Consider the following 10,445-nt stretch of genomic DNA (forward strand, 5'->3'; position numbering starts at 1 on the left):
CGTAGATAGTCAGAGGACCTCAGCTGCTGGGGAGGGGGACGTAGATAGTCAGAGGACCTCATCTGAGGATAAGAGATGGTGGAACCTGGAAAACTAGGAAGACTCGCCTGATTCTGGGAGACAGCTATCCTGTCCAGAGGAAGGGGGAGAGCTGACCTCAGGCAGGTCCTGCTGGCTTGGAGGAGAGTGTGTTGTTGTGGGAGGTGGGGCAGAGCAGACAGGGAGCAGTGAGCTGTGTGTTGTCAGAGCTCAGTTTTTGTTTTTTTTTTCCTCCAGCTTGAGCCCACAGGAGAGGATGGGGTGTTCATCTCAGACAAGTGTGGTGACCCAGAGGATTTCCCCGAGCCCTGGGGTTTCCTTTAGCCCCTTGTCGAGGATGTGACCTGGTGGTTGGATCATTAAAGGCATTGGCAGTGACTATTGTAAATAGCTGGTCAATAGTTAGATCACTTTGGCTGTTCATTACTTCATTATTTGCTGGGGCCTCCGTGCAGAGGAGTATCGATGGCGAGATGGCTGGCCAGTTAATTACTGTATTGAAACAAGGTTCCCTTACATCCTCTGCTCAGCTCCAGGGCACTCTAGCGGAGGGGAGGTCGGAGTAGCAGGCCAGGGTGTGGGTGTAAACTCCCAGGTTCTTGGTCCTTTCTGCCTCCCTGACCCCAGTGGGGAAGGCAGGGCCCAGGGCAAGTCCTCAGTGCTCTGGCGGGATTAGTGTGCCCAGAGGCAGCATGTTTGAAGGACTGGGTTCCCTGGATTTACCTGCACCCCTGCTCCCCACCATCCGCAGCCTGGAAAGGACTCCATCCACCTGCTCACTCTGGATGGAACTGTGGCCTGAAGAGCCCTCCCCTGAGCTTCTGGGGCCTTAGTGTTCCCGTCCGAGGCCTTCATTTTCTTAATCAGAGAGGGCAAAGACCATGAATTTGGGAGAGTTAAGTATAGTAAAACACGGCCAGGCACGGTGGCTCATGTCTGTAATCATAGCACTCTGGGAGGCTGAGGCCGGTGGATTGCTTGAGCTCAAAGAGTTTGAGGTTGCTCTAAGCTATGATGCCATGTCACTCTACCAGGGGTGACAAAGTAAGACTCTGTCTCAAAAAAAAAAAAAATTAAAAAAGGTAAGACAAGGGGCTAGGGCCGTGTGCTGGACAGTCCAGTAGCCACTCGCTGCATGTGACCAATTTAACCAGTTACGATGAAATCAAAGTGCAGTGGCAGTCGCACTCACGGCCCTTGTTAGTAGCCGTGTGACCACGGCTGCCAGCTGCCCATCCTCACTTCCTCTGCCTTGTCCCCTCCAGGTGAGAAGCCCTTTGAGTGTAAGCTGTGCCACCAGCGCTCCCGGGACTACTCGGCTATGATCAAGCACTTGCGAACGCACAACGGCGCCTCGCCCTACCAGTGCACCATCTGCACGGAGTACTGCCCCAGCCTCTCCTCCATGCAGAAGCACATGAAGGGCCACAAGCCCGAGGAAATCCCGCCCGACTGGAGGATAGAGAAGACTTACCTCTACCTGTGCTACGTGTGAAGGGCCGCCTGGCCTGGAGCAGGGCGGGGAGCAAGGAAAGAAGAGTAGAGCGAGATGGAGGAAGGACTGGGTGGGGGGGAAGGAAAAGGAAAAAAGAAGAAGGGGGAGATCTGATAACTGTTTGGCCTTGGATTCTCTCTGGGGCTCCAGGCGCCCTGGATGCCCCAGCCGCTGCCCCTTCCCTGAGAGCCTCCGCCCTTCTTGCCTGGCTGGAGGTTTGCCTGATTTGGGGGTGGGGGCTGAGGGTGGTTTGTTTTGTTCACTCAGATGGTGGCATATTTTTCTTCTCCCTCAACCCAGACCCCCTTGTTATGTCCAGAGATGGAGGCTAGGCAGTGGGTGAGAGGTCCTCTGCCTGCCTCCTCTGAAGGTGACCCGAGGGGAGTGGGGGGGCCTCCTCTGCAGATGTGGGGGCTGAGGCACCAGTTGGCGCTCAAATGGCAGCTCTGGTTGACTGGAGGAAGATTTGGGCGGGGAAGGGCTCTCTTTCTCTTCCTAGCACTCAGTCCGTCTGCTGCTCCTCTGCTCTGCCACACCTGGTGTCTCCTTGTGGCCTCTGAAAGCTTCATGGTCCCTGTCCCCTGCCCACTGCCCCCTCTCTTTGCTCCCAGTCTCCCCTTGGCTCCTGTCCTCCACATCCTGGGGAGCACCCAGCCCCACGTCCCCCTCCACTTCCCTAGTGGGAAAGCTACATATGACTCCAGAGCTTCTCTCACTCTTAGCCTTCTGAGGACACAAAACTAAGTAAATCAAATACCCTACCCCTTTTCAAGCCGTGATGGGCAAGATTCCTGCTGAGCTGCTTCCAAAAAGGAAGAACGTCTAAGTAAATATCTAATATCCTACCAGACAGAACCCCCTATTGCCCTGTGTCAGTCTCTGGGCAAAGGAATCCATGAAGGGGCTCGTGGCCCTAAGTAATGTGGTCAATCTCTGTCTCCAGATGGGCCCTACGCCTGGAGAAGGGGACATCCTGCCCAGGTTGGGGCTGGCTGGTCAGGGGAGGAAGATGTCGAGTCACCCTGGGGACCCCAGATGCAGTGAGCTCAGCGGGAAAACCCAGGTCCAGGGAGTAGCACAGAGTTCCCGACTCACAGGGCCCCTCAGCCCACGGGGAGGGGGGAGGAGGAGTTGAAAGCGCTTTGGCCTTGCGTTACATTTTGCTTCTGTTTCCGTGTCCCCTTTTAGCACATTGTACTTGAATTACCTCAGTTTTTTGTGACCTCATGAGCTTTTTTAACCTCTGTATCTCTTTTTTGTTGTTGTTGTTGGGGGTAAAAGGAATGGGGAGGGCATCCTTTTCTGTTTCTTGTGTAAATGAATAGTTGTTTTTATAGACTTCAGCTGGCCAGGGCCACCCCATGCCCCTGAAGACCAGCCTCCAGCGAGAAGGAGCTGTGTGAAGGGGTTGACACACAGTATCTAAAAGTGAGGGCTGGGAGGGGATGGTACATCAGCCCTCACTGCCCCCTTGGAGCACTCGGGAGTCACCCCTGGGCTCTGCTTGGAGCATGGAGTCACCTGTGCCCAGCAGCAGTTCCGCACAGAACACTCTATTTGCTGGGTTGTTCAAGCTGGAGGGTGCGTGCTATTCAGATTCTTGCAACTGTACCCCAACTCTACGTGCTTTATCATTGCCAAAATTGGGTCTTTTTCTCTCAGCGGGCCAGGGGGTGAAGCGGCCTTTATTTTGTTGTGTTGGGGTGGGGGTGTTATTTTTCTAAAAGCTACCTCTTATGTTTGTCCCGTTATTCTTTGGTCCCTCCTTGCCTCCCATTCTGCTGCTCTCCCCCCCCCTCCTTTCCCCAAGCTCTCCCCCACCCCCTCCTCCCTAATTTTGGAAAGCACATTTGCAATATCCGTTGTTTGCTTTGGGACGGGCCCTCCGTTTCATCTCATGCTTTATGTGTCAGAGTTTTTTATTGTTATTATTATTATTTTCTTTTTTTCCTTTCTCTCGCTGAGAAAGTTGTGGCTGCGTTTTGATCTTAGGTTTTAAAAAGTGGTTTAGGGAAGCGGTTTTGGGGAGAAGGGTTGTGAGGAGTGTAGGGAAGCTGGAGGGATGGGTGCTGCTGTGACTTACCCCCCGTCCCTCAGCTCCATCCCTCCTGCCCTCCCCTTCAATCTCGTCCACCAAATCTGAAGGCCTTAAACATTGTGTGTTGGGGGGGGGGATGTGAATTGGGGGAACTGTGTCGCTAGACTGTTGATGAGGGATGATAAAGTAGGGAGTATGCTATTTTGCAACTATAATAATGATGTAGTGGTTTTGGAAAGGAAAAAAAAAGTTAAACTTGAACTATGCGACTAGAACAGTTGTCATGTCTACAATGTGAAAAGAGTGAAATCGCTTGGGGGAGGGGCAGTCTCTAAGAAATCATTATGCACTAGAACTTCCTTCCCCAGTCTGGGAGGCAGGGAGGCCTAGCTGGCCCTCAGGGGGATCTGTAAATCCCAGAAAACAGTATTTCTAACAGCAAGATGTTGTTCAACTTCGGTGGGGAAGGAAAATGAAAAAACCAAACTATTCCATAGAACTAGCCGGCCCCCTTGCTCCCCTGCCCTCTACACTCAGCCTGGGTCCCTCCCCACCACCATTCATAGAAGCTGAGAGGGTTGAGCTAATCTTTACAAATTGTAATATTTTTGTAATATTTGTTAGTTCCTTCGTCAGTTCCACAGTCCCTTGCCCTTTCCTTTTGTAATGTGAATAGAACAAAAAAAAAAAAGACAAAAAATTCACTACCACCACCACCAAAATGCCCCCCTGTGTGTGTGTGTGTGTGCACGAGTGCCTGTGTGCTTTGTGTGTGCGGTTGTGAGTTACATCATGCAGTGTTGTGATCTGGTGTTGCGGCATTAGATGGTACTTAGTCAGCACTTGCCTGCCCCCCACCCCCAGGCCCGAGGGGAGTGTGGATTCTAAGGATGCCTAGACCGGGGATACCCCTGTGCTTGCCATGCTGCCCCCTCTGCTCTCCAAGAAGACACCCGAATACAGTCCAACAACACCTCTCTTCCCCAGCTACCTACTCACAAAGACAAAACAGTTCTAAAGTCGGCAAGGCCTGATGGCCAAGGGGCGAGGTAAATCAGAAGGCTTTAGATAGGCCTGGAATGGAAGGGGTGGGGCAGTGGGAGGAAGGGGGTGGCTCTCTCCCCAGGCGAGAGCTTAGTGTCTTCACTGCCCTCTGGCTCTGTGGCCACCTCGCTGCCCTTGGCTGCGGTCCTGCTGAGCACCCTGCCTGCTGCTGCCTTATCCAGCAGAGCAACCCTTCTCTAGCCTGGGAAGTCCTAGTTAAAGGTCCCTTTCTCATGTCCAGCTCCTACAAGTCTGTCCCTTAATGCTTCTGGTGAAATTTTCCCCTCATGCTCTTTTCCCCTGCTCACTCCTTCACTCATTCAAAGCATTAAAATCCTACGTATATATAGGATAGACAAATATATATAGATTATATATATATATATATATAGCGAGAGAGATTTAAGATAGTAAATATCATTGCTGCTTGGGCTGCTTTGGAGAAGGAGGCCATGAATATGGGGAAGGCGGATCTGGGGCACCGGGGTGGGGAGGGAGGCTGGGGGCCCCCAGTGATTCAGTACAATCCAGGGATGTAATGCGGGCTTGTTTAATCTTTGTGCCTGAACAGTTTTTCCATGTTTAGAGAAAAGAAAAAAGAAATTGCTGCAATTTTTCACAAGTGTATGGTACCTTTCTGGATGCTGTTGGTACAAGTGCTGTGGGCGGGAGGGGGCCAGGGGCTTCTGCCTCCTCGTGGGGGAGTGAGCGGAGGGGCGGCGGCCTTGGGAGTCTGTCCATGAAGGGTTGTAGGGGGCGGATTTTTGGCCAGTTCTCTGACAAGCCAAACTAGGGTGAAAAGGAGGCGCACCCAGATGGAAGCAGAAAAGCAGACGAGATCGGACTCCTGCTTCACTTTTCCCAGGCCTGCTGTGTAGTCCTCGAGCCCCTCCCACCCGGTCTCCTCCTCCCTGGAGTTTCTGCTGGCTTAGCTGGAATGGCAGCACTTAAGTGGTATTTCAGTGGGAGAACAAAAAGCCAGACGAACCCTATGCGGTGGGACTGATGGGTAGAGAGATGGTCAAGAGGGGCACAGGACAAACCAGGGAGGTTGGGTCGGGGAAAGGGGTGGAGAGAAGGAGGGACGCGGGTCCTGCAGGCCCGCCAGCCGGCAGCTGCGGCCTCCCTGGGTCCTCAGCATCCCACTTTGCAGACAGGGTACCAGCCTCCTGGTGTGTATCATAGTGTTTGTTCCCATAGTGTTATGCATGAACTTCGTGAGGTTAAGAAGCCGTGGTGGTGCACCATGACATCCAACCCATATATATAAAGATAAATATATATATATGTATGTAAATTATAGCACTGAGGGCCCTGCCGCCCTGCTGGACCAAGCAAAACTAAGCCTTTTGGTTTGGGTATTAACGTTTTGTTTTGTTATTTGTTTGTTTTTGTGGCTTGTCTTATGTCGTGACAGCACAAGTGCCAGTCGGATCGCTCTGTATTACAGAATAGTGTTTTTAATTCATCGATGTTCTAGTTAATGTCTACCTCAGCACCTCCTCTTAGCCTAATTTTAGGAGGTTGCCCAATTTTGTTTCTTCAATTTTACTGGTTACTTTTTTGTACAAAATCAATCTCTCTTCCTCACCCCCTTCCTTCTCCCCCCCCATCTTCTGACCGCCCTCCTCCCCCCTTATTTCTGTGGGTTCCATCCTCTCTCTCCCTCTCTCTTTCCTCCTGCTCCCCTCCTGCCCTCCCCAGCCTGCTCCCCAGAGTCGTGCTTGGCCGTCCTATCTGTTCTAGTTCTGAAGCAGTTCCCTCGAAGTTGTGCGGTCCTGGTTGCAGCTTTCCGCATCTGCCTTTGTTTCGTGTAGATTGATGCGTTTTCTTTGTAATTTCGGTGTTTCGGACAAGATTCAAAAAAAAAAAAAAAGAAAGAAAAAAAGAAAAAATGAATTTACTGCTGCAGGTTTTTTTCTCTTTCCATGTGTCACTAAGTGAAGTTTGTGCCTTCTATAGCAAAGAGAATATTTTTTACATCCTACTAACAGTAGATTTTTTTGTAGTGAACATTTTTTGTATTTTTATTTATAAGTCTCATAAGAAAAATAGCAATGTTCAGTTGTATACCTTGAATCTGCAGTTAGAAGAGAATAAAGTTAATTCAGTTGTCTCTGGCTTGAAGTGTCCCCCTTCTGTTTTCTTTTTTAAGTATTCTGTCTTTTCTGCCTTTTCTGGGGTGGGGAATGTGGTCGAGGGACAGAGATGTCTGCATGAGGACGGGAAGAGCAAGCCCTGGGTTACGCACACTCTGCCTTATTTATGTGGTATGTTTAGGCCACATTAACCAGGTATATACTGACTCAGTAACATATTTTTCTGATACTTTTTAGTTTAAAAAATCGTGAAATACATGAATATCCTTTGATCCTTGGTACCACATGCTAAGTAGGCGTTCACTCATTTACTCAGCAAGACTGCCTGGTAGCACTTACTGCTGTCAATACTGGGAATATAGCAAGGAGCCAAATAGACAAACCCTTGGCTTTATAGCGTTAGCTGCTAGTAAGCCAGAGGTTGGGATCGTTTGCTGTGTTAGGATAACTTGCTCAGAATCACACCGTTGTGAGAAGCAATCAGAACTAACATCCTCATCTCCTGGTACCAGAACTCCCAAGGCAGTGATCACCTGTCTTAACTCTTTTTCTTCTTTTCTCTCCTCTCCTTTCCTCCCCCTCCCCTCCCCTCCCCTCTCCTCCCTCCCTTCCTCTCTCCTTCCCTTTCTCCCTTCCTTCCCTTCCTTCCCTTCCCTTCCTTTCTTTTCCCCTTCCTTCCTTCCTTCCTTCCCTCCTTCCCTCCTTCCCTCCTTCCCTCCCCCAAGCTTAGAGTGCCATGGCGTCAGCCTAGCTCACAGCAAACTCAAATTCCTAAATTTAAGTGATCCTCCTGCCTCAACCTCCCAAACAGCTGGGATTAACAGGCACCCCCTGGCTAATTTTTACTATTTTTAGTAGTGATGGGGTTTTGCTCTTGCTCAGGTGGGTCTCAAACTCCTAAGCTGAAGTGATTGTCCTGCCTCGGCCTCCAAGGGTGCTAGGATTACAGGTGTGAGTCACTGCACCCGGCCTAGTCTTATTCCTGATAGCTTAGCAAACTTTAGAAATTTCTCAACAAGAAGCTTCCACCCAATTAAAGGTCCGTGGGTCTGTGGCAGCCCAGAAGTGTTGAGAAAGGAGATTGGAGCTGGTGGCCTTGTGTAGGGAGAGCACACATGGGAGGGAGGAACACAGCATTGCCCCCCAAAGAATAAAGGGTTTCCGCACACTCGATGGCAGGGTACCTTCCCACCCGCTTCTCATGTCCCTGTCTGCAGGCCAGCCATTCCTCCTTTCCTGTTGCTGGGGATGGGAACATCACGCTACCCGTCTTTCCCAAGAGAGATGTGGGCTTTAGTGTCTCTGCCTGAGGCCATCCTAACTGCCTGTCTCCGACCCAAACAGCCTGTCTTTTCACTCAGATGTAGGGGACACGAGCCATGACTGCAGCCGTGGGTCACTCCAGCGTGGCAAACCTGTGCCAAGCATCAGGGCTGACTCCCCCTAAGCATCCTGCATTAGGGGGAGTCACTGGGAGCCATCACCCTGTGTGCTATCCCCACCCGAGTGGAGACTGCTCAGCCTGCCTGCCCAGGAAGGGTGGCCTCTCTGCCCCTGCTTTCCCCGCCAAGGCCAAGGCTGGGTGTGTCTGACCATGGGGTGCTGAGCTGGGACTGCCTGGAGCTGTGCTTACTTGGGGACCACTTGGCTAGGAAGAGGAAGGGATGTAGCAGGGTGGCCTCCAGCAGTTAGCAGTTGGGTTCTCCCTACGTTCTCCTCTGTCTTACTCTCTGCTCTGTGTTTCTCCCTTTCATTTCTCCTCCCTCCCGTCTATCCCTTCTTCTCTCCCAGTCTTTTTCTCCTTTCCACTCCTCTCTTCTCCTTCCTAACCCCCGCCCCCTTATTTCTCTGTCCCATGTCATTTTCCCTCTCCCCTGTTTCTTGTCGTGGAAAACAATTCTTGGCCAAAGTTCTATTTGTTTTGATTGTGAGTGGCTGTCTCTGCTCCCCCACGACATCTGACCTTCTCGTGGGCCTGGAGCCCTGGCTCTGCCAGACACTCACTCCCTGCCCCCTCCACCTCTCGCCCCTCCCCCCACGCCCCTCCCCTCCCTCAGGCCTCAGCTTTCTCTTGACAGATGGGAGGGCAGTGAGCACTCCCTCTTTAAAACAACATTTAATCGCCGTTTTCTGTTCTTGGACATCAAAGCCAGGGCTTAGGCTCTGCTCTGGGGTCGCAGCAGCCCGGGCTCTGGGGGAGAGGAGGTGAGTGAATAGGGGCTGGCCTGAATGGGCTTTGTGTGACCGCCAGCCCTGCCAGCTTTACGTGCTCTTTGACCCAGATATGATCTCATGGAGAGAAAGGGGCCCTGGCCGGGCTAGCCTGAGAATGCTCCACCATGGCCTGACTCCACCCCACCTCCCTCCCCAGAGCGGGCGCTGGCTGCAGCCCCTGCCAGCCCTGGCCCTGGCAACTGTGCCTGGTCACCTTCAGGACAGGGCACACTGCTGGGGTCAGAGGAAGGTGCGATCAGTGGATGTGCTCCAGGAACATTAGGTAGGAACCCCCTACATGTGTGTCCCCCCTTGCCCAGTGCTCTTGGCTAAGGCGGCTCAGATTCAGGTAGGTGCTTGGGTCACTTGAGCCTTTGCAGTTCTCCCAGTGACTCCCAAGGGACTCCTTTGCTGCCAATGGTGGGAAGCTGAGGCCTAGAGCCAGTAGAGGCTTCTAGCAGCTCAAGCCCATTGTGGTTCCTAGGTTGGAGAGGGAGATGTCAGGCCACATCCAGGGTCATCTCCACCTGCTCAGCATTGCCAGGCCTTACCTAGCTGCCTGCAGACCCCTTACTGGAACCTTCACAACACAGGAAGGTTCCTGACCTCTTGCTCTGCCTCTTCTCAGACCCACCTTTGGCTCCATCCTCTGCTCTGCAAATAGCATCAAGTAAAAGTCCCTGGTGGTTCCTCAAATGAGACCTTCGGGGACAGAGCCCCTGTCCATCACCCCTTCCGCATCTCAAGATCACTCTGCAGCCCCTTGACCAGCCTTTGCTACAGCCACTGGACCACAGATGGTTCTGGACCACGCAGAGCTCCACTCCCCTGTGGCTATGGCACGTGTGGTTTCCTTGTCTGAGAACTGCCCGGGTTCACACTCACCCCTCTGTCTGGTCCCGCAGCTTCTCATGACTCACATTTCAGCTCCAACCTACTCTCTCTCAGGAAACCTTCCCCAGCCTCCCGAGGCGGAATGAGCTGCTCCTTCAATGCAGTCTCCACCATACTATTTAATCACCCATTTTCTTAACTGTCACCATTTCCAGACTTTAAAATCCTTGAGGTCAGGAATGGTGTGTTGTATATCTTCGTATTCCCAGAGGCTCGCACTGTCTGGCACGTGGCAGGCACCCAATAAATCTTTGTTGAATAAATGGATGAAAGCAAGAGCGGGGGGAAGGAGAGAAGCAATTAGCCCTCTGGGGGTGAGGTGCGTTGTCGGGGGAAGTGAAACCTGACGAGGAAGGACACAACATGTGCCCACCCAGGCACCTCCACAGGACACGCAAAGACATGTGTGCATGTGGGGGAGAGGCTGGGCGGGGAGCCTCTGCTTCCCCACACCTGTGCACGCATCAGTCCATACAGCCACCTGAACTGTGCTTGCCACGTGCTAGAAGAGCAGCCAGCACAGGACAGTGGCACTTTATAGTGGGGACACCCTGGCACTGCTAGGATGCAGGAGTGTGTGCAGACACCTGGTCCTCAGCCCATGGCGGAGGGGTACTCCCCC

General features: G+C 52.2%; 1 protein-coding gene across 6 annotated transcripts in view; it reads left to right on the forward strand.

Moving 5' to 3' along the window:
* Positions 1-5,411, forward strand: part of ZBTB16 (zinc finger and BTB domain containing 16) — a 192,728-nt gene extending 187,317 nt beyond the window's left edge. For all 6 annotated transcript variants that reach the window (XM_003794759.3, XM_012808162.2, XM_023516053.1 and 3 more), the window contains exon 7: positions 1,305-5,411. In XM_003794759.3, the coding sequence (XP_003794807.1) occupies positions 1,305-1,534 (230 nt within the window). In that variant the 3' untranslated portion in view covers positions 1,535-5,411. The remainder of the gene's footprint in view (positions 1-1,304) is intronic.
* Positions 5,412-10,445: the final 5,034 nt, after the last annotated feature.

Source organism: Otolemur garnettii, unplaced genomic scaffold (genome assembly GCF_000181295.1).
Source record: "Otolemur garnettii isolate 467f Iridium unplaced genomic scaffold, OtoGar3 scaffold00086, whole genome shotgun sequence".
NCBI classification, from domain to species: Eukaryota; Metazoa; Chordata; class Mammalia; order Primates; family Galagidae; genus Otolemur; species Otolemur garnettii.